The sequence below is a fragment of the Phaethon aethereus genome (assembly GCF_964289735.1).
Source record: "Phaethon aethereus genome assembly, chromosome: 31".
Taxonomy (NCBI): domain Eukaryota; kingdom Metazoa; phylum Chordata; class Aves; order Phaethontiformes; family Phaethontidae; genus Phaethon; species Phaethon aethereus.
This window is the reverse complement of record NC_138607.1, coordinates 1,129,544-1,156,971: the sequence shown is the minus strand read 5'-3', so window position 1 is coordinate 1,156,971 and position 27,428 is coordinate 1,129,544. Positions and strand designations below refer to the sequence as shown.

General features: G+C 46.5%; 1 protein-coding gene across 1 annotated transcript; it reads left to right on the top strand.

The window, feature by feature from the left end:
* Window positions 1-231: 231 nt before the first annotated feature.
* LOC309414674 (leucine-rich repeat and fibronectin type III domain-containing protein 1-like protein) lies at window positions 232-16,392 on the top strand (the record flags this gene model as incomplete). Its single annotated transcript, XM_082012033.1, has 2 exons — window positions 232-1,619; window positions 15,882-16,392. The coding sequence occupies exons 1-2, from the start codon at window positions 244-246 to the stop codon at window positions 16,390-16,392; spliced, it is 1,887 nt and encodes a 628-aa protein (XP_081868159.1). The 5' UTR covers window positions 232-243.
* Window positions 16,393-27,428: the final 11,036 nt, after the last annotated feature.

Here is a 27,428-nt window from a genome sequence, read left to right as displayed (position 1 = left end):
GTAGGTGTTGCTGGTCAGGAGGAGAGCAGAGCCGAACTAGCACAGAAGAACTAGAAGCTCTTAGCTCTAAAAGCATCCAAGTTAATATTAGCAGATAATTTTGTTATTGTCTCAGAAGGTGTTTCCAGTTTGCACAGGTGGACTTGTAATGAAAACTTCAATGTAAACCCATTTCTAATGCCCAATTAAAATATATTGATTTCTTCTTTTTCTTTCCCCTTTAGGTCTGTTATTTTTCTTACGATGGAAAGGCTGGTTGTCTATCTACTGGTTATTAGTACAGCCGTGAAGGCCATGATGTGTCCCAAAAGATGCATGTGTCAAAACCTGTCTCCATCCTTCACAATTCTCTGTACGAAGACGGGGCTTCTCTTTGTGCCTCCCAGTATTGACAGGAGAACAGCAGAACTAAGGTTAATGGATAACTTTATCACTACACTTAGGAGAAAAGATTTTGCAAACATGACTAATCTAATTCATTTGACACTATCGAGGAATACAATAAGTGAAATCATGCCTTATGCATTTTTTGATCTTAAAGGCCTTCACGCCTTACACTTGGATAGTAATAGACTGACTTACATCAGTGAAGATCATTTCAAAGGTTTAATTAACCTTCGGCATTTAATACTCAGTAACAATCAATTAAACTATATCTCTCCTGGGTCATTGGATGACTTCATTGAAACAATTGAAGACCTGGATCTGTCCTACAACAATCTCGTTAACGTTCCTTGGGAAACAATTGCCAAACTTTCTAATGTCAACACGGTCAGTTTGGATCATAATCTCATTGAGTTTGTGCCAGAAGGAATCTTCTCAAACCTTCACAAACTTGCCCGTCTAGACATGACCTCCAACAAGTTGAAAAAGATCCCTCCTGATCCTTTGTTTTCCAGAATACCAGTGTATGCCAAGTCTAAAGGATCTCCGCTGTCGTCCCTGGTGCTTAGCTTTGGAGGGAATCCTTTGCACTGCAACTGTGAACTCGTGTGGCTGAGACGTCTCACCAGAGAAGATGATCTAGAAACCTGCGCCTCACCACCAGAGCTGATGGGCAAATACTTTTGGTCCATTAAAGAGGAGGAATTTGTCTGCGAACCCCCGATGATAACGCACCGAACCCCAAAACTAACAGTGACAGAAGGCCAAAGCGCCTCTTTAAAGTGCAAAGCTGTTGGTGATCCAGATCCCTATGTTCGCTGGATCTCACCCGATGGGAAGCTGGTCTCTAACACTTCTAGGACTATTTCTTATGAGAATGGTACTCTGGATATTTTGGTTACTTCTTTGACTGACAAGGGCACGTTTACCTGCATAGCATCAAACGCTGCAGGGGAGTCGACAGCTCCAGTCGAACTCCTTGTTACCCCGTACCCTAACCTTGCTAACAGCACCAACTGCGATAAAGACACGGAGCCTGGCCCCTCAGATATTCTCATATCTGCTAAGTCGAGCTTTCCAAATGAAACGAAGGCTCAGCAGGAGAAGGTGGTCGTGGTTGCTGAGCTAACGTCGTCCTCCGCTCTTATCCAGTGGCCTTCTCAGCATCACCTCCCTGGGATTCGAATGTACCAGATTCAGTATAACAGTTCTGCTGACGACATACTAGTGTACAGGTAACCCTGCTCACAGACCCATGTCCATACCTCGTTGAAGCAGGTAGTGGAAGTAAGAAAAAAGGATAGTGTAGTTTGACGTATTCTGTGTCATGAGAGCTATCTTGCAAGCAATAACTATAGATGAGGGGATGAGGAGACAATGGCTGCCTTAGACTTTGCTCGTTAAACTCCTGTTGTTGAGGAGTTACACTATTAAAACTAATAATACATCTGCTTCTATGCTGCCTCTTGAGGATCTCTAAACTCTTTACAGAGATAATTAAGTTTCATAGTCCAGTTTAATGGACCAAGAGAAGCTGATGAGCAATATCTTAGTTGTTAACATTTAAGGAAATTGAGATGGAGATTTTAGTTACCTTTTATGCTGATTAAGTGTAATTATTTTACTTAAAAATATGGGGAAGAGAGAAAAAATCAAGATGCCCAAAGTTGCGCGATGCCCAAAGGAACATTCTGCCTATACAGATATGGCCTTGCTATGTTCTGCCAAACCTTCAGCCTGTATCAGGCGCCGAGTGCTTCCTTTTCTCCACTTTTGTGGTGTCATGGGGACAAAACTCCCTGGTATGAATTGGCCGCTGCACAGAAAGTTTTAGATTATGTATTTTGTGTGGATCTCACATTTGTATGCTGGAATTTATTATTTGGTGAAATCTACTTGGGAATAACTATTTGATATTAAATCTCAGTGGACAGCATGCAGATTAAGTTTATAGCCGCTCTTCACTGCAGGGTGGTTGAGTTTCTGATTACCTGCCTTTCTATTTATTGGCTTTATGCCTTTCTATAGGCTTTTGTTTGTAATTAACTGGGGATGGAAGGGATAGGGAGGGGTAGAATGACTTTAAAGTAGGAGCTAGCATTTGATTCGGATTTAATATTTCATAGTTGTGTACTTGGTAAGGATGATAACTTCTCTAAACTGAGTGATAATGATTTTTGTAACGTACTGGTTGCACTAAAGTTCGGAGTGGAGTAAGCAAAAGGAGAATGACATCTAATAGCTCCAGAAATACACCTGAAAGTTTGGGTTCATATATGCTGCTTTAGTAAGCAGTCCCCTAGGGAAAGAAATGTAGAATAGTTGTTCCCGTTGGGATTCCTAGTTCAAATGCCTACCATTGCAAGCAAATTCTTGTAAAAAAAAAAAGAAAGAAAAAAAAAAAAGAAAATTGCGTGAGGTCCTAAGAACTGCTGATTGTCAGGCACCTTTTGGACAAGCACCTCTGTTACCTTCCTTGAAACGTCGCTGTCATAATCGACCTCCCTCTCCCGCAGCACCGTAATGTCAGCCCCAACATTCCCTGCCATGTGGCACAGTGTCTTCAGCGAGGCACACCTCTCCTCCTCCGTGAGGCCCACCAGCAACCCCTTGTCCTCCACACAACCTGATAGATGGCCTCACCTCGGCCTCCCTGTAGCCGCCACTTCATCTGTGTCACCAGGTGCTCAAAGCGATATCGTGAGGGATTCACTAGCTTTAGCTTTTACTCGATGTTCTGTTCTTCTGCCGAGTGTTTTGCCAGTCTCCAATACCGCCGTGCCTCATTTTTCTCCGCCGCATCCCCTTGCAGCTGTGCTCCGGTCGGACCCCAGCACGGGGCGGAGGGGAATCCAGTTGACCTGTTTTCCGGAGCCCCCGTGGCAGCCCTGCTGGGCTGGGGCACCCAGGCCTGCCACAGCCGCCACGGTGCCGCCTCGGGGTTGTTAGCCCTACCGAGCACCTCGGCAACGGCCCCCGCACTCACTCGCCGCATGGCTGCCAAGCCCAGGGCAGGAGAAGCGTAGGAGGACCCGGACGACTGGAGGCTTGCCAGTGTGACGCCCATCTACAAAGAAGGGCCGGAAGGAGGACCCGCGAACAGGCCTGTCAGCCTGACCTCGTACTGGGGAAGATCGAGGAGCCGTTCATCTTGAGGGCGCTCACAGGACATGTGCAGGACAACCAAGGGATCAGGCCCAGCCAGCACGGCTTCATGAAAGGCAGGTCCTCCTTGACCACCCTCATCTCCTTCTATGACCGGGTGACCCGCGTAGGGGATGAGGGGAAGGCTGTGGATGTTGTCTACCTGGACTTTAGTAAAGCCTTTGACAGCATCTCCCACAGCATTCTCCTGGAGAAACTGGTGGTTCGTAGCTTAGACAGGTTCACTCTTTGCTGGGTAAAGAACTGGCTGGATGGCCGAGCCCAGAGAGTTGTGGTGAACGGTGTTAAATCCGGCTGGCGGCCGGTCACAAGCGGTGTTCCCCAGGGCTCGGTTCTGGGGCTGGTCTTGTTCAATATCTTTATTGATGATATGGATGAGGGGATCGAGTGCTCCCTCAGTAAGTTTGCAGATGACACCAAGTTGGGTGGGAGTGTTGATCTGCCGGAGGGCAGGAGGGCCCTGCAGAGGGATGTGGACAGGCTGGATCCATGGGCCGAGGTCACCTGTACGAGGTTCAACAAGGCCAAGTGCCAGGTCCTGCACTTGGGTCACAACAACCCCCATGCAACTCTACAGGCCTGGGGAGGAGTGGCTGGAGAGCTGCCTGGTGGAAAAGGGACCTGGGGGTGCTGGTTGACAGCCGGCTGAACATGAGCCGGCAGTGTGCCCAGGTGGCCAAGAAGGCCAACAGCATCCTGGCCTGTATCAGCAATAGTGTGGCCAGCAGGAGCAGGGAAGAGTTCGTGCCCCTGTCCTTGGCACTGGTGAGGCCGCACATTGAATCCTGTGTTCAGTGTTGGGCCCCTCACGACAAGAAGAATGTTGAGGTGCTGGAGCGTGTCCAGAGAAGGGCAACGGAGCTGGTGAGGGGTCTGGAGCACAAGTCTGATGAGGGGCGGCTGAGGGAACTGGGGGTGCTCAGTCTGGAGAAGAGGAGGCTGAGGGGAGCCCTCATCGCTCTCTGCAACTACCTGAAAGGGGGTTGTGGCAAGGTGTTGGTGTTGGTCTCTTCTCCCAAGTAACCAGCGATAGGATGAGAGGAAATGGCCTCAAGTTGCGCCAGGGGAGGTTTAGATTGGATATTAGGAAAAAATTCTTTACTGAGAGAGTGATCAAGCGTTGAAATAGGCTGCTCAGGCAGGTGGTGGAGTCACCATCACTGGAAGTATTCAAAAAATGTGTGGATGTGGCACTTCAGGACATGGTTTAGTGGGCATGGTGGTGTTGGGTTGATGGTTGGACTTGATGTTGTTAAAGGTCTTTTCCAACCTTAATGATTCTGTGATTCTGTCTTTGGATTAGACGTTTCACTACACAGTCACTTGGGATTTTCAGAAGCCTCATGTTAAAATACCCATCCCCAGAGTCTCTTTGAGGAAGGATGCCATCCATCCTCCCGTTGTCATGGCTACGAACTGGAAAAGAAGCAGGAGGACTCGGTGAGGGTAAGCAAGGGTCTCTGAAGAGGGGGTGGGAGGATGCCTTGTTGGCATCTGACAGGGATGGTGAGGAGCTGGCTGGAAGATGAAGTCTCATTTAATTGTCAGCTGTGAGAACGTTGGTGACATTGCTGTTTGAAAGAACTGCAAAGTTGCAAAATGAAGGGAAATGTGAAGCAGAGATGTCTTGATAGCCGTGACTGGGGTTTCTAAAGGGATTTTATTCAAGTCTCCCACTAGAAAGTAAAGTGAAGCAAGCAAAGTGAGAAGCAGGTAGAGCCAGTGAGTGCATTGCAGGCGCATCCAGCAGTATAAGAGAGTTGTTTAATGGGATTTTTCATCCTTTGCCATAACAGCTGGTCAGCCAAGTTGGCAGCTTTCTTACGATTGCAGTAATTTGTTCTCTATGAGTTTTAAACTTTCCAAAGTCTCTAAAAATACATGAGTGACTCACGTGGCAGCCTGTTAATAAATCTGCAGATTTGAACAGTGCTGCTGCTGAATGGCCTTGTTCCTAAAGAAGAAATGGGGAAGAATACTATGTTTCCATGCCACTTTCTCAGCCCAGATTCCTGTTAACGGAGAGGCTTAAGTTGGTAACAAAACCATAAAATACTCGATGCTTCAAATCACAGAGCAGCAATTTCACGTAATACAATGTAATAGACTGTAGTATAATGGGCCTCTCAAAGATGAAAATTTGTGTGTTCTCGTTCAGTTCCCACAGTGAGTAATCATCAAATATAGATCCTTAAAGGAAGTTTTGTGCTGAAGTGAGAGGAATGGTAATGGGGCAGCAATTCTACATTTGCAGTTATCTGAACAACTGCTATAAATGTTGGAGTGCTTTAAGTTTGAGTGCCTTAATGTGCGCTGCAGAAACAGGAGTCCCCAGATTTGTTTGCTGACCCTTTGCATGGTCAAGACCCCTCTCAGACGCCATTTTTCTGGTAAGGTACATAAACATCTGTTTCACGGAGTCAGTCTGTTGATAGAGGAGGACGTAAATAGAAGTGTAGTAGCGCACCCAGCCGTGGCAGTGCTTCAGTCCTGCCAAAGGAGTTTTACAGAAGGTGAAAGCTTCCTTCTGCCTGGAGCACGCTGTGTAATTTATTTCTGGCAGGCGATAGCTTGTTGCCTGGAAAAAGTATTAAGCGGTGCAGGATGCATCAGAAACCTGTCGCTTCCGTCAAGTTGAGCGGTACCACGGGAAGAGCAGTTGCTATGGCAACTTTCCTTTATCTTGAGCATTTAGATTGCTCCTTTGACTCCTTTACTTTTTTTTCCTCACCTTTCCATTTCCTTCTGCCTCTGGGTAGGTATTAGTGGGTAAATGCACGTTCATCTGTGCCCCTGCTAGGAGCCTATGGAAGTAAAGGGAGGGAGATATTCTTCCTAATTTTCCCCTTAGACTGCAATCAAATTATCCATTCATGTATGTGAGAATAACGTGCGCGTGCCGCACATAGTTATGCCGCCTGTGTGCACTTGCACATAAGTGCACCATAATTGCTCCTTGTCGTTCCCAGTTCGGGAGAGTCGCAACACAGCCACACAGCATTTTTCCCAGTGGTGAAGACGGAAAGGAAAATAAGAGCTGTGCTTCTGGCTCCGCCGGTTACTGTGTTGTCTTAGGCGAGTCGCTTAACCCCTCTCTTTCTGTGAAATAGAAACTATCACGCTGACCTGGCTCCTGGAGCAGGGGTGAAAAATGGTTAGCAAAACTGAAGGCAGGCATTAGTTCTGGAGAAAGAAAATTGCATCAGAGTGAAGCATCTGTCAAGATGAGTAGCAACAATCCACAATCAGCAAAATTAAGGTGCAGGTAGCATTTTGCAGAAAGCAACAATATTGAAAGTAAGAGCCTTGTTTGTTTTCAGAAGAAAGGCTGGAAAGTTTTGTACAGCCATGTATACAGTGAGTCAAGAATCATAATAGCCGCTTTGTTCAGCTTTTCCTTCTCTGAGATATAAATGGATCTGTATTCTTTAAACAGCTGACGGTCTTGATGCTGGTTACAGTTCCTGTGCGATTTGGACTTCACAACTATAATTTTAGTTTAACTGTTGTTGCTCAAGTGTCCTGCCCAGGTTTCTAGTGATAGTCTTGGGGAAGAGATATCAGCTAGAACTGACCTTTTGGTACTCGGATAGTAGTGACAAATATTATGTAAGCTTTAGAAAGCAATAATTAATCTGGAAGAGAAACCATGCTATTTTATTGCTGCTTTGTCATGATGTGCACACAGGTTTGTGTGTACGTGTTGATGAAAATGCACCTCTCCTGTATGCTAATCTAGTTCATATGTATCTTTATGAAAATGACTCCTTGTGTTAGGTTATGGGATAAAAGGCTCATCTCCACAGGACCCTGGGCCAGCTTTCTCTTCTAACTTTCCTCAGCGTGCGAGGGAGAAGTGGGGCAGCAACCGATGCTCAAAATCCTCCAAAGGGAGCTGCAGGTGCCCTTATTTTGTCTGCCAGTGCTTCCTCAAATAGCCAGCAAATTAAAAAAATGTGATTCTGTATTTCTGAGCTAGGCTGGATAATCTTCAATTTGTACCACAGTTGATATTAGCAGCAGATTACTAATGCTTCATAACAATCTGATTGATGTCCTAGTCAATTAGAAGCTGGATCTCATAACATCAAAGGCAATAGTCTCCTAAGCATTGAATTTAATCTTTCATAGCTAGTGATCATCTAACTTTAATTAGCTTCAACTACATGCTATAAATTAGAAGATGAGTATTTAATAGTGATGCTTCTCTATAGATAATTGAGAGACTATATATTGCATAAAACTGCTGATAATATGTCCTTGTTTTCTCTGTTGAGAGAAAAACTTAGAAAATGAGAGGCAGACCACTTTTAATACGGAGTACAAAGTACTGTTGTTTAAAGGGCAGAGCTGTCACTCTTGGGGAAAAGGAGTTATACTGCTAGATCAATATAGCAATGATTACATCTGTTGCGTGAAAAGCAGTTAGAATCAGCCACACTACGTCTGCTCAAAAATTCTTAAATTAGGACCATGCTAGATTTCAAACAGTGAAGTCTGAGGAGCTACAAAACCTCTTTCATAGGTCAGACACGTGCCATAAGACTTTGTGTTTCCTTTCTAGGTGCCCTTGACACGCTGGACCCTGCACATGCACTGTAGGGATGGACTTGGGTTGGCAGGTGGTGCAACATCCCTCTCAACCGGTGGAGTTGCCATGTGTGTGTGCAGTAACTGGAGTAATTTTGGAGTATGTCGGGATTGCCGTGGTTATCCAGCAAGGCTGCACACGAGTGGTGGCTGTTTGTCAGGAGGAAATCTTGGACAAATGGTTGTGTTTGCATTTCTTCACCTAACCAGCAGTCATTCCTCAATTAAAAAAAAAAAAAAAAGAGGATATATACCAATGGAAGTCTAGAAATATGTGATCCATCTGACATCTGTAAATACAGTGGATCATACGATTTGTCACTCTTTGGCTTTAATCTTGGTAGCTTTTTTCCTTATCTTGCAGCGTAGCAGTTGTCATGGCAGTTTCCAGGTTTCTTCAGGGAGTTTCTCCTTGGGAACCTCTTCTTCAAGTTTCCCTTTATGGGGAAAAAGCCTTATGTTCTCATAGTTGACTGTGTGCTGAGTTAATCAGGATTACCTTTACAAAGTTGGGATGCCTCAAACCATGGAGGTCACTTCTCCACTGTCATTCCCCTCCACCCCACGCCCCCATGATCTTTGTTAATGAGGCTGCCCAGTGTAACCTCTTACTTTGGCACCGATTGCTGCTGGAGAGCCATCATAGTTTATAAAAATAATACCTTGCAAATGCAGATGATGGATGGTAGTTGTTGCATTATGGAGAGATCATTCCAACATGAAATATCACTGTCTTGTTTCTCAAACATTTAAGATGCTGTGCTTTTTTTGGAGGAGGAAAATATCCCTGTTTCCTTTTGTACTGTTGATGCAGAAGTATGGGGTTTTTTTAAATAGTATGAATAAGAATCAATTGCTGTCATTGCTTCTATCAAAAATTTTTGCATGATTTGTGTGAAAGCTCTATAAATAAGAAACCTGTCATCAATGCTTCATAGTTCTGTGTATCTTCTGGTGCGTGGTCATTTCATTTCCAGACTGTTGCATCAAACATGTGGAGATAATTCTTTTGAAAATTTTCTGTGAGATAATTCTTTTGAAAAATGCAGCCAGCAGCCTGTGTTCGGTAACAGTCTAGGATTTTATGTTGTCTTAGAATGTTGTTGTTTTTACCTCCACAGGTGTCATAGATCACATTTGGGTCTCAGTGGGTGTTTCTGTGAATAAAACAGACTCTACGCTGATTGCTTTTTAACCCCTTTAATCAGCTGAATAAACTGGGTGCTCAGGAGTTTGGTGATAGAATCAATTAAAAAAAGACCTCCTGTCACTGGGGTCCCTCCAACACCTCAAATTCCCCATCTCTTCCTTTCACCCTCGCCCTTCCCCTCCCAATTGAACAGCTGAAATAAGAGAAAAAAAATCTGTTTTTTCAAACCTTCAAAACAGTAGTGTTAGATTGGGAGCAGGGTGGTTGGCCAAAGTAAAAGTGATTCGTTTGAGGCAGTCTGGCAAAAGCCCAGCTAGAGCTCAGTCTGGCCACAGTCGTAAAGGATAATAAAAAATGTTTTTACAAATATATTAACAACAAAAAGAGAGGCAAGGAGAATCTCCATCCCCTACTGGATACGGTGGGGAACATTGTCTCCAAGGACGAGGACAAGGCTGAGGTACTTAATGCCTTCTTCGCCTCAGTCTTTAATAGCCAGACCAGGCATCTGCAGGGTATTCAGCCCCCTGAGCTGGAAGACGGGGATGGAGAGCACAATGTACTCCTCATAATCCAGGAGGAAGCAGTCAAGGACATGCTAAGCCACCTGGACACCCACAAGTCTATGGGGCCTGATGGGATCCACCCAAGAGTACTGAGAGAGCTGGCGGAGGAGCTTGCCAAGCCACTCTCCATCGTTTATCAGCAGTCCTGGTTAACAGGGGAGGTCCCAGAAGACTGGAGGCTTGCCAATGTGACACCCGTCTACAAGAAAGGCCGGAAGGAGGATCCTGGGAACTACAGGCCTGTCAGCCTGACCTCTGTTCCAGGGAAGATTATGGAGCGGTTGGTTTTGAGAGTGCTCACAGGGCATCTGCAGAACAGCCAAAGGATCAGGCCCAGCCAGCATGGGTTCATGAAAGGCAGGTCCTGCTTGACCAACCTGATCTCCTTCTATGACCAGGTGACCCGCCTAGTGGATGAGGGAAAGGCAGTGGACATTGTCTACCTGGACTTTAGTAAAGCCTTTGACAGCGTCTCCCACAGCATTCTCCTGGAGAAACTGGCGGCTCGTGGCTTAGACGGGTTTACTCTTCGCTGGGTGAGGAACTGGCTGGATGGCCGAGCCCAGAGAGTTGTGGTGAATGGCGTTAAATCCGGCTGGCGGCCGGTCACGAGTGGTGTTCCCCAGGGCTCGGTTCTGGGACCAGTCTTGTTCAATATCTTTATAGATGATCTGGATGAGGGAATTGAGTGCTCCCTCAGTAAGTTTGCAGATGACACCAAGCTGAGTGGGAGTGTTGATCTGCTGGAGGGTAGGAGGGCTCTGCAGAGGGATCTGGACAGGCTGGATCGATGGGCAGAGGCCAACTGTATAAGGTTTAATAAGGCCAAGTGCCGGGTCCTGCACTTTGGCCACAACAACCCCATGCAATGCTACAGGCTTGGGGAGGAGTGGCTGGAGAGCAGCCCGGCGGAAAGGGACCTGGGGGTGCTGGTTGACAGCCGGCTGAACATGAGCCGGCAGTGTGCCCAGGTGGCCAAGAAGGCCAACAGCATCCTGGTCTGTATCAGCAATAGTGTGGCCAGCAGGAGCAGGGCAGGGATCGTGCCCCTGGACTCAGCACTGGTGAGGCCGCACCTTGAATACTGTGTTCAGTTTTGGGCCCCTCACTACAAGAAGGATGTTGAGGTGCTGGAGCGTGTCCAGAGAAGGGCAACGGAGCTGGTGAGGGGTCTGGAGCACAAGTCTGATGAGGAGCGGCTGAGGGAACTGGGGTTGTTTAGTCTGGAGAAGAGGAGGCTGAGGGGAGACCTTATCGCTCTCTACAACTACCTGAAAGGGGGTTGTGGCGATGAGGGTGTTGGTCTCTTCTCCCAAGTAACCAGTGACAGGATGAGAGGAAATGGCCTCAAGTTGCGCCAGGGGAGGTTTAGATTGGATATTAGGAAAAATTTCTTCACTGAGAGGGTGGTCAGGCATTGGAACAGACTGCCCAGGCAGGTGGTGGAGTCGCCATCCCTGGAAGTGTTCAAAAAACGTGTGGATGTGGCGCTTCAGGACATGGTTTAGGGGACATGGTGGTTCTGGATTAATGGTTGGACTTGATGATCTTAAAGGTCCTTTCCAACCTAGTGATTCTGTGATTCTGTGATTTTCCTGTGGGCAGCATCATTATCAATTGGAGTCCAAACAAAAGACTCCGTCTCTATTTTGAGTTGCTTCTTGTTGTTGACAACTTTGCTAGGAAATATTTCCAACCTCACAAAATGATGTTTTGTCAGAAGTTTTGCGAGCAGATTTCACAGTTGACTTTTCTCCAAAGGGCTTTACTTGTTACTGGCTGACTGCAGATGGCAGGGGAAACGCTGGCACAGATTATGGTTAATAGATGTTAGTGCTCTTAAACTAGTTATGTTAGCACTGTTCGTTTAAATCTGACAGTTACTGTTCTGCTATTGATCCCTTTGAAAGATGGTGCTTGTGGGCCGACACCAAGCATATACAGACTCTGTGGCATTAGAGATGTAAGAGAAAAGGTAGTACTCTCAGTCCTTTCAGCTACAAAAAAACAATTTGACAGAATTGTGTCTAAAAGCCACAGTTTTGGCACTTTTATAGGTAATAGGATGCTAGTTCTTGGTGAAACTCTAATGTAAATTAAGAGTTTTTTTGAGAAAAGGCTGATGAGTAGTTATTGCGAAATAACATAATAACATTTCTTGAGGAGTTAAAAAAAGACCAACCCCCAAAAGAATAGCCAAGTAAAAGGTTTTTGCATCCCTGGAGATTTCAGAATCTCCTGGCAGACATGGGTTTTTGGCTTCTGTATTGCTATTATGAAACATCTTTCATGCAAGCTAATTATTTAAGTAAATGACCTTGATTGCTGCAAGCTCCCAGTTTGAGATGGAATAACTCCGCTGAGAGGTTGATAAGCTTGGGGTCGTAGTGCCCCTATATCCCAGTCGCTTGGGGTTGTCAAGGATCATATGGCATCCGGAATATGTTTCGTAACAAACCTACAATCTAGTTAATGGTGCTTAAACTGTTGTTAGGTCAAACCAACTGCTAACGGAGATGTTTGTTCTGCCGTCTTTAAACTGCAGTCTGTGGGTTCAGGTAGAACGATGAAGATTTCAGATGATACGCTTGCTCCCAGTATCTACCCACATGTTTTCTGGCCTTTCCTACAAGTCCTTGCGATCCACCACAGGCTGGCACTAAAGACCTGCCTTTGCTACAACTGCTATGCTCAAGCATGTGCTAATTTTTCGAGTTGATTGAATTTAACCACTATTCCATCATTTATAGCGTTACTGAAATAAAGTAAATATGGTATAGGGAAGACTATACTCTACTGCAGAAGTAAATGTTCCGCAGGCGTAAGAGAGAAAACATGCAGAGGTTAACTACTGACATGGCGGTAGGCAGATTGCCTACTCAGTTGTGAGCTGTCCTTACTCATTTGTAGAGGTTGCCTTGAAACTTCCTAAATATGCCAAAATAGCTACCTTTCCTACTAGGAGATGTGTCTGTGAATAACTGCTTAGCCAGTGAAGAAACCTTATCTTCTGCCTTATCAAGACTATATGCTTCTCCTTATTCACAGAGCTGAAAATAGTCCTGTATTACCAGAAAGCTGATAGAAATCAAATATATATTTGGTCCTATCGAACATGTGTGCGGAAGATTTGCACAGGAGATCAGAAAGGCCTGTGTTTAGAACCTCCTCTTTTTGATGACAGCTACTATAAAAGTATTTCAGCAATAGCTGGACACATTGTAATATGGCATGCTGTACATGGTAATTAGTCAAATTTCAATACCGAATCCTGACAATAATGCAATGCAGAAAGTTGTTTGAAAGAAGAAAAATTAGCATCAAAGGCTGTTAAATAAGGCAAATAATATGGACATTAACCTAGATTTTTGCAATTACACCTCTCTCTCAGAGATGGGCAGACTCCTAAAGACTAGAAAGATGCTTTCTGCATGGTGTTTCCTTTCTATTCCTGATGCTTAGCTGGTCTTCTACATGGTGCTTTCTTCTGCTGAGGTTATCTATGACATTCCTTAATTTTTTACATATTGTGCCCTGAGGTTCAGTGATGGTTTTGTTGATGTCAAGCAATTTTAAACTTCATGCCATGGTTGGATGTAGTTGCCAGCAGCATTTTTCTGGGAGGCATGACTGATTTCAAAGCCTTTAGTGTTGAAGGTAGGCAACTAAATTCTCCATCTTCTCAGTTGCATCCCTTCTTATGACAAGCAAGAATCTTCTGCTTAGTTTCAGGGTAACTTGATGTTTGAACTGAGGGAGGAATGCAGTCCAGTCTGAGCCACAGTGTTCTCTCGTTGTGTTTGGTCACTATGAAATGTGGCTGAACAGAAGACTGAAAAGTTAATTAGATATTTGTCTGATAATTGATAATGGTATATGTTTTAGGAATGTGAATGTCAAGCCACAGAGCAAACTGAGTGGCGCTCTGCGAAGCACCAGCCACAGCTGCCAACTGAGCATCGAGAGCCACGTTCACGTGGAGAGTGTGGGAGAATCACCAGCTACACGCTACCAAAAGTTGTACCCGGAAAAGCCAAGGATCGATGAATTGCTTTCTGGAGCCCTAGTCCAGTGAGACAATACAACCTTGGTGTTTTCTTTGACAAGGTGTAATATTATATAATGACATTGCTGAATTAAACTTGTGGAAGAAAGGAATGAGCAAGGAGCACGACGTACTTTGAGGAGTCAGTGGTCAGATGGTATAGGAGATGTATAACTGTAGAGCAACAATCACGACAAAAAGCTTGTTCCATAAAGTAATGCTTGCAGGGCAGAGAAGGGATGAGTCTGTTGTTAATGCTTGCAGCTGGGAGACCTTATTCTGCATTGCCCGCACTCTGAATGAATAACAATGGCCATGAGGAATATCAGGGGTGTGTTCTGCTGGTCTGCAGCAGTTGCCAGCTTTGCACGTTTCCTCCTACATTAATGTTGGATTAAATTTCTCATTAGGTACAAGCTAGGAGTTCGGGTGTTTCAATCTGACAAATGAATCTTTGTGTAGTTTCCTCTCAAATGCTGTTTTTCCTGCAGTAAAAATCTCATTAGCCTTAAAACCCCGCACGTGGCCAGTTTCTGTGGAGGTCGTGAAGCCGCTCTTATAAATTAAGACCAGGGCAATGGTTATGACTTGTGATTTGGGAAATTCAAATCGGACGTTAGGGGAAAAATATCTACTAGGAGGGTAGTTTAATGCTGGAATGGTGCCTGGAAAGCTCATGGACGGTTTTCAAGTGTTGGCTAGGCAGAAGTGCTGTTGACCTGATCTACTGTTTGTGATAGTACTGCTCTATGTGGGAAGCTGGGCTAGAGATCTCTGGAGGTCTCCTCCTTTAGTGTTTCTATGAATCTATGATGATACCTGTACATCGACAAGGGAGTGGTTTTATTTTTTCATAGTGACAGAAATTCAGTTGTTATAAATGAAGTGGTAGCCATGTGTTTGGAGAATGTTCTTTTGAAGGTGTAGCTCTTCTTTCTTTCCAGTCTAAGCATTGTATGGTCTGTAATCCCATCGACGACTACTTGGAAAAGACTGTATGACAAGTGCTTAGTTTTCTCCACCTCCCCACCACCCCACCTTGTGGCCTGGAGAAGGGCATGTTCCCACCCACTATAAATGGATGTAGTTTCACTGCATCAGCCTCTGCAACAGTGCTACTTTAGTCCAGTGAGGAATCTGAGCCAAACGTAAGGAGAGCTGGTCTGCAATGAGATACTGTGATTTGTATGGTCATGACTGGGGTCTGTGGGAATTTGTAACATAGCGTATAGCTCTTCTTTTGGGATCCTTCTCATTTGTCGATTTAGTACCAATGCTACTTTTGCGGTACAGGAATATTTGGAATTGACATAGAACAATCTCAATGTTAGAGTTGCATCAAGGCAAGGAAGTTAGTATGTGCTGTTACTGGGCTACAGAAGACACCACTTAGTTGCAGGTGCATATACTTTGTTCTTACCGGTCGCCTGATTATGAGATGCTGAGCACTACGGAGCTGTTAGAAGATGGAAATAAGGTTAATCTGTGGACCAAAGGTTTGAATTTGCCCTTTTCCCCTGATCTTCAAAACGTTCTTCCTGCGGATGTAAAATTACTAAAAGACATTTTAAAGTGTTTCATTTTATCCTTTTCTGCCATTTAAGTCCGCAAGTATGTTGCTTCAGTTCCTTTATGTTTTTCAAAAAGCTGACTGTATTCCATTCTGCATAGGGCATGTTATACCCTCTTATGCTGAAACTGTGGAAATTTAAGATAATGCAAGTCAAAACAATAGATTGTGTGACTTCTCCTCTGGCCATTGGTAAGTGTTTGTTTGAAATGGGCAAGGTGAAGATACTGTCATTGCTAAAATCTGTATCTTCCATCACTAACCTAGGGAATGCTAGCTTTTTGCTGCTCGTTCCAGTTGCCGTGTTCATCTTCTGCTCTGTTAGTTTCCTTAGGGTGGCACTGAGAGTCGAAAGAGCTCTCCTTAGGCTCGATCAACTTGGATGTTTATTGTACTCATTTTCTCTTCCAGGATGATTCCAGCTGCTAGTAAATCCTTCTTCTTGACTGATCTGGTTGCAGGACGTGAGTACGACCTCTGTGTTCTTGCTGTTTATGATGATGGATTGACATCTTTGACCGCAACCAGAGTGATCGGATGTGTGCAGTTCACAACCCAGGAAGAATACAAACAGTGCCGATCCCTTCACGCGCAGTTTCTTGGAGGAACCATGATCATCATTATTGGGGGTATCATTGTGGCTTCAGTTCTTGTTTTCATCTTCATCCTCCTCATGAAATATAAAGTCTACAACAACCACCACAAAAATAAAACCACTAAAGTTAATAATGTCTGCTCTCAAACCAATGGAAGCCAAAGTGGCTTAATGGCTCGATCCACTTCTAAACTTTCAGAGAGGCGGGAAAGTTTGCACCAGGAATGCTCAGGCTCTTCCATCAAAGGAAAAACTGTTGTAGATTTGGATTGTGAAAAAGTGACTCCAACCAACACAACCTTTTTAACAACTGATGCATTATCTTAATGGCCATTTGATGGAACAGGACACACCAAGGTGGTATTGCTTGAAACATTTTAATGCGAGTGGTTGTATTTTAAGCTTCACTACTATTGTCTATTTTTAAGATCAGATGGTTTAAAAAATATTTTTTTAATCTGTATACAGTTCTTGCATTCTTAACTATTTTGTTTCAATATATTAAATATAAGTGTGTGATTTACAAGATTTTTTTACTGGTTCTTTTATAGCATACGCCTCTGGTATCAAGGCAGCAGCATAGCTAAGTTCCACCAGGTTTGTCTCTGGTGAAATGCGCTGTTTTTTCATTTGGTTACCAACCAAGAGCAAAATTGTACTCCCAGGATCCTCAGACTTCCCCTCTGACAGCAGAGTCACTTAGCAGCTTAAACTACTCAACTCTTCAAGGAATGATTTGTTAGAAAAAGTTACTAGCTTCTCAATACTGAGGGTTTTTTTGCCATAGGTATGTTGTATAGATGCTGCTCACAAAAGAAGCAAAATTAGCAGAGGTTCCCCACTGGGAAAAAACAACGGTACTCTCTAAAACAAACAAACAAAAAAACAAACAAAAAAAACCACACAAGAAAGAAAATTGAAAGTACTTTAAGTACTTTAGCATATTCTCTCAATTATTCAGTGACACAGAAATATGAACTTGTATTGTTTGCTTTGTAGCAGCTGTTACCTGTTGAGAGTATGCCTTTGAGAAACCTCTTGTTCTTGCTAGTCAGATTTACCTTTCTTTGGGCAGGAAGAAGACCTGTTTTTGTTCTTTCTAAATTGTAAAACTTCACAAACCAGTTGCAGTTAGATGTGTTTCACTGTGCACGTTTTTGCTATGCTGAAAACCATGCCATAGTCTCCCCCTCTGAAAGTGTACTGCTGAAGGAATTTTTTTTTCTTTTTTTGTTGGCGAATTTGTTGAGGACCCAACAGATGAAAGCTTCCGTGTCCTGAGGCACATTGCACTATCTCACTGTGACACTGCATCTTCAGGTGGCTCATATCAGTCTCTTATTTCTGTATTAATGCATGAAGTGTAATGTAAGTGGCTGACAGATGAATTATATGAATGTGTCTGATCAAGTAATTTTAACACATCATACTGAATAATGAAATGTTCCTTTTGTTTCGAGGGATACTGTCAGATTGACATGGGCCCGAAGTTCAGGTTTTGAAATAACTTTTACTAAGCCTATATAGAGCTGGTGACCTCAACTAAACAAAATGTCCCCTCTGCCATCCTCATCGGTTGGTGATTTTTTTGTTGTTTTGAGAAAACATTTGCATTGTTTGGCTTCAAAAGCAAAACAAGAGAAAACATGAATACCTTTTATTTATTAAACCTTAAGAAATGGAATGTGAAAGCAATTGACAGGAGAGGTTTGCAAGCGAAGTGGCTGGCTTGTGTCTTTTAAGGTGATTGTGTCACGACTTAGCAATTAGCAAAAAGAAAAGTATATTTTTCCTAAGATTGTCTCTTTAACAGACTCAAAATATTTCTGTTTGGATATGAAAGACTGGACCAAGAAAAGTTATCTGACAGGCAGCCAAAAGCTGTTTAACTACACAGCAATTAAGTACAGTATTTTAATATAGTTAGTCTTACTAACTGCCAAATACGAGGCATTTTTTAATGTTTCTGTGATGCACAGATTTGCTAAGGTCTCTGTTCTGTTTTGATTCTCAAACATAAATGGAGGAAAAAGGTAATTTGAGGGATTCTGTTATCAGGTATATTTGTGACAGTGAGGTAAGACTACGCAGCTACACTCATGTTAATTTTCTTAAAGGAAAAAAAAAAAAGCTGTATGTGCAACTGTGCAAACAGATGCTTCTTGTTATGTAGATGGTGATGGGGCCTGTGCTTTCCAGGATTTTCCTCTGGCTTCTGTCTGCCTTCCAGGGTCGCAGACTCATCACTGGCACTCCTACGGTACAACCACCTGAACCTGATGGTCACTGATTTGAAATCCTCTTGTAAATCCTCACCTCTTCAAGAGAGCAAATTCATTCATCTTTGGCCAGACACAAAATTCAATGCTGGAATTTGAAGACGGTTTTCTTAATTAGCGCAGCCTCATTGCTATGAGCACCATGAGTGACTCAACCCCCCTGTACATTAAATCTGTTTATTGGTAATATCCTGCCATTTTCTGCCAGTAGCAATTTCTCTCATGCCCTTTTATTTGGTTCCCACTTGTTAAATATGAAAATGCTGCATGTCCGAGCAGCATCGGGTGGGGTTCAGGGACTAGCTGCCTAACACGGGTATCACAGCAGCCTAGCCTCTTGGCTGGCCCTTGGACCCCAGGCAGAGATGGCGTGTTAGGCCATTCTGTAACTGCTCTGTCTTGTTCTCAGGTTGTCCACCTTCTCGTTAGGGGAAAGCGTCAACCCAGTATGAGCTGTGCTAGCGTCGGTCTTGCCTGCGTGCAACAGCAGGGACATACTGGATTTGAGTATTTCTCCCTCGGAAATGGAATCGGGGCTTGGTGCGTTTCTCCAGGTTGGTTTAAGAGGTTGATGTTATGGGAGAATGACTCTCAACTCCTGCTCTCACTGTAAGAGAAACATAAAAATGTGGAAAGCAGCAGGAAGCTGCTTCTGAAGCAATTACTCCTTCAGAAAGATTAGGGAGGGGGGAAAATAGGGGAATTGCCTGGAAAGAGTGTCATAACCAGTCCTGCAAAAGACAACCTTATGTGAGCAGAGACCGACAGCAAAGCAGTACCTGAGGGGGGAAGGCACAGCAAAGGCCATCGTCCTCCTCACCTGCCCTCAGTTCCTGCTGCCTCCCCTCACTGTTGTCTTTTGGGGCATTGGCCTCTCTTGGTGAACGTACCTTAAGTCTGCAGGGACCTCGCTATTCCACAGGAGGACCACGGCCTGCCCCTCACTCGATGTCTGCTGTACCCAGGCAAGTTTTGTGGTGGAGGAACGCCGCTCTTCACAGCAGACAACAGCCTGGCCTTCGCTCCATGCTTCGGGACTGCCGTCTAACCCATGAAGAGGCCGGTGCCAGCAGGGTGGCTTCCGGGCTTCTCAGGGCAGTGGGGAGCGTGTGTGTGTGTGGGGGGGTTTCTGCAGGGCTTTCTGTCATCTTCTGGTACAGCCCTGCTGTGCAGCCATGTTGGTCCACAGGAAGTGCCAGGAGCTGTAGTCCCAGTACTGCTGTTGCCTCAGCGTGTCTCTTCCACGGGGGCAGTCCAGGGAACTGCCACAAAGCCCAAGGGACCCAGGAACAGCCCCCTCTGCTCCCTCTCGGACAGCCCAGGAGGTGCCATGGAGCCACCGCCCAGCGTGACCACGCTCGGGCACCTTCAGACCTCTGCTCTGCCTGAGCCGGCTGGGTGTGGGCGTCCGGGCTGCCTGCTCGAGGGCAAACGGGGGCAACTTGGGGCAGGACGTGAAAGAGGTGGATAAGGCCTAGGCTGGCTTGGAAATTCAAGATGGGGCGACTCAAGACTTGTTCATTTTCCCCTCCAGTCCCCTCGGGCCTCGGGCCCTCCTCATACCCACCTGTCCCCTCTGAACCCCTCTATGGTGCTGGGGTTGCCTCAGCCTGACCGGCTGCCCCCTCAGAACCCCTCAGCACCCCAGTGCACCTTTTGATGTGCGCTGCAGGCCTCCGTTTGCCCCCTGGTCCCCCCAGCACCCCTCTGTTAGCCTCCTTGCACCCTCCCTTTGAGCCTCAGGAGCCCTCCCGTGGCCCTCATTGTACACGAAAGCCCACCGCTGGCCTTCGCTGGGGTCAGTGGAGGGCTCTCAGGTACAGTCCAGCCACAGGACTCCTCCATTTGCCCTGTAGCTCTCTCAGGATCGCTCTAGCCCATTCAGGACCCCTCCTGAGGCCTTCATTGCACCCCAGACCCCTCTACAGGACCTCGAGCACCCCAAGAAACCCTGCTAGACTGGTGGTTTGGGGACTAGCCTAGAAGCTGCCCCCCAAGATGCTACAGCGTCATTTGAGTCCCCTCAGCACTGCTCCACAGGGGTTTGTTATGCCCCAGAGCCTTCTGTTGCTCGCCCAGCCTTCTTAGGACCCCTCTAGTCCCCTACGGCCCCCTTCTGAGGCGTTCATGGTGACCGAGGCACTCTGTTTGTCCAGATCCCACCAGGGACCGCGCTGACAGCCTTGCCCGGATTGTCTCGCCGCATCCGACGGGGAGAAGCGAGTCCGACTGGACTCCAGCGCGCACCGACCTGTTGCTCGGGGACTCTCCTGCGATCGGGCGGTGAGCGACACAGTGGTGCGACGCTGCTTGAAAGAGGGATTTTGAAGGGAAAAAGGGGGGAATGGCAAGAGTCTTTACGGAAGCAGTTGGATTTCTTAGTTGTATAAGCTCTGCCTAAGATTCATCAGAAAAGATGCACAGCAGTTAGCGTAGCTTCATTTCTACACATTGCAACATAGGGAAAAGATCCCTCGTTTTGTGTTTGGAGTTTTTGTGTATGAAACATGGGCTCGGTACCTAAATGGCTTCCACTGCTTCCATGGAGGCTCTTCTTTGCTGTCCCTTAGGATGCATCCTGAAGAATTGGAATAAATTTGGAGGGGACCTCATGACTAAAGATAAATTGAAATGGTATTGTACTCAGTGGTGGCCACGATATAAATGGGCTGATGGTGAAAAGTGGCCTGCAAATGGATCCTTGAAATAGAATACTATTTTACAATTAATGTCATTCTGTAGAAGAAAGGAAAAATGGGGTGATGTACCTTATGTAGATTTGTTTTTTGATTTAAGAAATATTTGGGAGGTTAGAAAAAGGGGTGGTTTGGTGGACTTGAAATACCAGAATGGAATATATAGAGAAAAAAAGGAAATAGGAAATGCATGTTGTAGTAGCTGTAGAACGGGAGAGTCTAAATGTGAGGAAAGGGAGGAAGAAGAACAGGCAAATGGGGCAAACAGGGCATGGCGCAGCAGTCTGCAAGTAGTTGGCACAGGCAGGGCGGGCAGGGACGGCGCACAGGCAGGGCTCAGTCCCCACTCCTGGCTCTAGAGGCTCCCTCAACTTGTGGTCATCGCCCGTCTAGAGGAGGCCCCAGCTATGGTCTCCACTCGGCCAAAAGCCATCACCAGAAGGAATCTGGTGACCCAGGTGGAGCTCCCACACAAAGATATGGCTGTCCAGGTGTCTGGCTGCGGTGGGATGACTCTCAGGACTGGAGTGCTGCAGTGGATGGCTATAAGCTCTTCAGAAGGGACAGGCAAGGAAGGAGAGGTGGTGGGTAGCTCTGTGTGTTAGGGCGTGTTTCGAGTGTATAGAGCTCAACAATTTTGATGACAATTAACAACCTGCTATGCCACCTGGACACCCACAAGTCTATGGGGCCCGATGGTGTCCACACCAGAGTACTGAGGGAGCTGGCGGAGGAGCTTGCCAAGTACTCTCCATCATTTATCAGCAGTCCTGGTTAACAGGGGAGGTCCCAGACGACTGGAGGCTTGCCAGTGTGACGCCCATCTACAAGAAGGGCCGGAAGGAGGATCCGGGAACTACAGGCCTGTCAGCCGGACCTCCATGCCAGGGAAGATCATGGAGAGGTTCATCTTGAGGGCGCTCACAGGACATGTGCAGGACAACCAAGGGATCAGGCACAGCCAGCATGGGTTCATGAAAGGCAGGTCTTGCGTGACCACCCTGATCTCCTTCTATGACCAGGTGACCCACCTAGTGGATGAGGGGAAGGCTCATGGTGGTGTTAGGTTGATGGTTGGACTTGATGATCTTAAAGGTCTTTTCTGAGATGTTCAATTACTGGTAGCCCCCTCGAAACAGCTGGATTCTGAAACTTCAAGTGAGGATTAAAATGAGGTTACCAGGCCTGCACCTGGAAGAACTAGGGGACAGAGACAAGTGAGTCAGGCTCCTCGTAGGCTGTCGCACCTGAAGGGACACCGGTGTATGTGCATGTACCTTTTACCACATCTGAGCTATTAAATTGGAAACAGGCACTTGGGTCTTACGGGCATAATCTGGAGGGAATGCATGGTAGTGTTAAAACCGTAATGATGACCCGCAACCGAACCTGGGGAGATGAGACACACAAGGCCTTTTGGAATATTTGTTTACCCATGATGAAAGGAGGGCAGTCTTAGAAAAAGCTAGGGAAGGAGTAGCCCAACAGTATGGAGGAGTACCTAATGTGGACACATATCTTCCATGGGAAGATCCTAGGTGGGATCCCAATACAGCTGAGGGGTAAAAGGATATCAAAACCTGATCTTATATGGGATCCAAAATGGAGTAGAAAGGCCTAAGAATCTCTCTAAGTTGTGTGAAGGAAGGCAATGGGATAAGGAAACTCCATCTGCTTCCTGTGAAAGACTGTGAAGTGGCTCAAAAGTGGACTGACTTGAACCCAGAAGGTGCTAGTAATATGCAATTGTTTAATACGTTGTTTATTGATCAATTGACATCAGACATTAGAAAGCAACTACAAAAAGTGGATGGTGTGAATGTAATGACAATTTCACAATTAATGTCAATTGCATATAAAGTGCATAATAACAGAGATGAGGGAGAAGAAAAAGAGAAGTGAGGGCAAGCAAGACGGCAGGCTGCTTTGCTGGCCACCCTGACAGAAGGACAGGAAAGAGAAAGAGGAAGAAGGAAGGGTACAGGGAGGGTTCAGAGGTAGAGGTAAGGGTTGTGGAGGTACCAGCGGACGCCACTGTGAAACGCTACTAAGAACGAATCAATGTGCCCACTGTAAGCGGGAGGGTCACTGGAAGAAAGAAAGTCCGTGTCTTTTGAATGGAAAAGACAGAGAAATGGGGAATGCAGTCACAGCGTAATGACACTGGAGATTGGATTAGCCTGAAGGGGACTGGAGGAGTCTACTGAAGTTTCCCCAGCCGATCCTCTGGTTCCAGTTAAGCTGGGGAATGCAGTCACAGCTTTTCTGATTGATAGTGGGGCCACCCATTCTGTAGTGACTAGCCCTAAGGGACCTTTAAGCCAGACTAAGATAAGCGTTGTTGGTGTGACAGGGAAAAGAACTTTAAGACCAGTTTTAGAGCCCGTGGAGCTCTCAGCTGGGGATTCCAAATTAATGCGTAAATCCCTCTGTAATAGGGCCAGAACACCCTTTGCCATTGCTTGGACGAGATTGACTTGGTAAGTTAAATGCACAACTCAGGTTCTCTGCAGATTCCGTCCAGATCCCTATTCCTCCAGAGAATGCGTGGAAAGCCCAGAGATGTTTCCTAGCTGAGAAGAATCATGCGGAAGAAGGAGGCATTCCAGATGAAGTATTGGGCAGAGACCTTTGGCATGGTGAGACCTTTGGCATGGGCTTCAGGAACACCAGGACGAGCCAAAAACAAGACTCTGGTAATGATTGAGCTAAAAGCAGGAGCCCCGCCGGTAAGAAAGAAGCAACAGCCTATGGAACTGGCAGCTCGGAAGGGACCGGAGCCTGTAACCAATTCCTTTTCAGAGCATGGACAATTAAGGGAATGTCAGTCGGAGTTTAATCCCCCAATCCTGCCTGTAAGGAAACTGCACTCTCATGAATATCGGTTGGTACAGGATCTACGAGAGGGTAACGCAAGGACTATAGACGTGCACCCTGTGGTTCCGAATCCATACACCCTCCTGGCCTCAATTCCTGATAGGAATAGCTATTTTACCCTACCGGACTTGAAAGATGCTTTCTGGTGTATAGCTGGGAACGAACAGAGCCAGTCCATTTTTGCTTTTGACTGGGAAAACGCGACCACCGGGCGGAAAACGCAGCTCTGCTGCACGGTCCTCCCTCAAGGACTCACAACGGGCCCCACGCTGTTGGGAAATGTCTTGGCGAAAGAACTGGAGCGATGGCGCAGTGAGTACAACAACATAACGTTACTACGATATGTGGATGAGCTTGTTCATTGGGTCAGATACCTACGCGGAGCGTTTGGAAGCCGCAGTTATCTTCGCCAGCTTTCTAGGTTGAGCTGGTTCTCGAGTATCTAAGAAAAAAAGCCCCACTCGGATAAGAAAGAGTCCAGCACGTGGGATTTGAGGTTCCAAAAGTGAAAAGAGAAGTAAGTGCTGACAGGAAGGAGGCTCTCTGCAGGACTGCGATACCTGCGTCAAAGAAATAATTCAGGGGCTTTTTTGTAGGAACGGCTGGATGGTGTCGGCTATGGATGCCTAATGTCGGACCGATTGCCAAACCATTGTATGCCGCTACAAAAGGATCCAGAGGCATCTTGGAATGGCCTGCAGAATGCCGTGGAAGCTTTGATGAGATTAAAACTCATGGAACTTTAAACTCATGGAACAAAACTTTAAGAAAGCCCTTCCAGTGATCTGTACATGAGAGACAACAAGTGGCATTGGGAGCCCTCACACAAGAATTGGGAGACTTGGAGGAGACCAGTGGGCTACTGTTCCAAACAACCAGAGGAGGTCAGTGAAGCTTGGCCCGCCTGCTTGAGGGCAGTAGCGGCAACTGGCACCCTCATTGAGGAGTCTCGAAAACCGGCACTGGGCCAACCGATGACGGTCTTTGTGCCTCAGGCCGTACTGTGCCTCCTGCAAACTGAGGGACACCATGGGATTTCTCTGAATAGGTTAGCTAAATATGTTAGGTAAATAACTGTGCTAACTAGAACAAGATGATGTCGACCCGTCTTTGTCCTCCACCTCAAATCCTGCCTCCTTAGTCCCAGTCTCTGAGCCTGACGAACGGCAACATTAACTACTATTGAGCGAGTGTGTTCCAGCAGACCAGACCTACGGGACGAACCCCAGCCTGATGCAGAAGTAGAGCTCTTCAGCGATGGCAGCAGCTACGTGCGGGAAAGAAAACCAAGAGCTGGATACGCATTGGCAACTAACACCCAGGCACTGCCTAAGAATACACGCATTCAAAAGGCACAAGTAGTAGCCTTGGCTCGAGCCCTGGAACGGAGTCATGGAAAGAAGGTCGACATACGCACTTCTTCCAGATACGCCTTTGGAGTGGTGCATGCACATGGGGCAATTTGGCAAGAAAGAGGGCTATTAAACTCACACGGGACGCCAATAAAATCTGGAGCAGAAATGATGAGACTATTACAAGCAGTTCTGCAACCAAAAGACGTTGCAATAACGCATTGTAAAGCTCATCAAAAGGGAAATAGTGAAATTAATAAAAGGAAATAAAAAAGCAGCTTGGCTAGCTGAGGAGGCAGCCCTGGAAGAGTTAAACCTGGAAGGAGCTTCAAGTCCAGGGTTCACGCTTGGAATTGTTGCCACCAAAATATACTGGAAAGGAAGAGCAATTGGCAGAAGAGACCGTCTTCCAAAAACGGTCAAGGGTGGTGGGCAATACCGCAAAAACAGTTCTTGGTCCCTAAGGAAACGATGGGAAATCTGCTTAAAAGACTACGCCAAGAAACGCACACAGGAGCAGATGCACTGATAGTAACCGCTACAAGAAACTTTCTTGGACCAAAAATGCAGAGTATAGCAGACATTGTAGTGAAGAAACGTGCTCGCTGTTGTGCCAGTAACCCAAAAATTGGGAAAAAGATTAAACTTTTCCAATGGTGTCCCAGTGTCACCTGAACACCCCAGCTTTCACTCCTGGGTGTAACAATGTCAACCCCAACAACCTAATGTCCCCTGCTCAGTGTCACGCTGTCACTCCAGCACCCCAATGTCCCCTCTTACATGTCATGCTGTCACCCAGACAACCCAGTGTCACCACCTGGGTGTCCCAGTGTCACGCCAACACCCCAGTGTACCCTGCTGCCTGTAACACTGTTACCCCATCACCCCAGTGTCCCTTCCTGGGTGTCCTACCGTCACCTCAGAAACCCAGTGTCCACTCCTGCATTTTGGAGTGTTACCCCAACACCCCAGTGTCCACTCCTGGGTGTCCCAGTGTCACCCCAGCACCCCAATGTCCACGCCTGCATGTCACACTGTCACCCAACCACGCCAGTGTTCACTCTGGCATGTCACGCTACCACCCTGAAAAAACAGTCACCCCAGCACCCCAACGTCCCCTCATGCATGTCACACTGTCACCCTGATGACCCAGAGTCTCCTACTTGGTATCCAAGCGTCACCCCAACATCTCAGTGTTCCCTCCTGGGTGTTACACTGTCACCCAAGCATGCCAATATCCCCTCCTGGGCATCCCAGTGTCACCACAACCCCCTAGTAGCCCCTCCTGGGTGACAGTGTCACCCTGACACCCCATTGCTCCCTCCTAGGTGTCACGCTGTCATGCCAGCACCCCATTGTTCACTCCTGGCTGTCCCACTGTCACCCAGACACTCCAGTGTCCCCTCCTGGGTGTCCCAGTGTCACACCAGCAACCTAGTATTCACTCGTGGGATTCACACTGTCACCCCAGTACCCCAGCATCCCCTCATGCATGTCATGCTGCCACTGCAACACTCCAATGTCCCCTCCTCAGTGACCAACTGTCACCACAACACCACAGAGTGACATGCAGTAGGGGACACTGTCACCCGACCATCCCAGTGTTCACTCCTGCGTGTCACGCTGTCACCCTGACACCCCAGTGTCCCCTCCTGGGTATCCCAGTTTCATCCCCTCACTCCACTTTCCCCTCCTGGAGTCCAAGTGTCACCCCAGCACCCTGTTGTTCACTCCCTAGGTGTCACTCTGTCACCCCAGCACCCAAATATCCTGAGTGTCCCAGTGTCAGCCCAACATCCCGTGTTCACTTCCTGGGTGTCACGCTGTCACCCCAACAACCCTATGTCCCCTCCTGCATGTCACTCTCCAACCCCAACATCCCAGTGTCACCTCCTAGATGTCAGGCTGTCACACCAGCACCACAGTGTCCCCTCCTGTGTGTCACACTGTCACACCAGCACCCAATATCCTCTCCTGGGTATCCCAGTGTCACCCCGACAAGACAGCGTCCTCTCTTGGGAGTCCACATTTCACTGCATCACCCCAGTGTTCATTCCTAGGTGTCATGCTGTCACCCCAGAACCACAATGACCCCCTCCTGGGTGTCCCAGTGACACCCTGATAAGCTGGTGTCCCCTCCTAGGTTTTCACACTGTCAC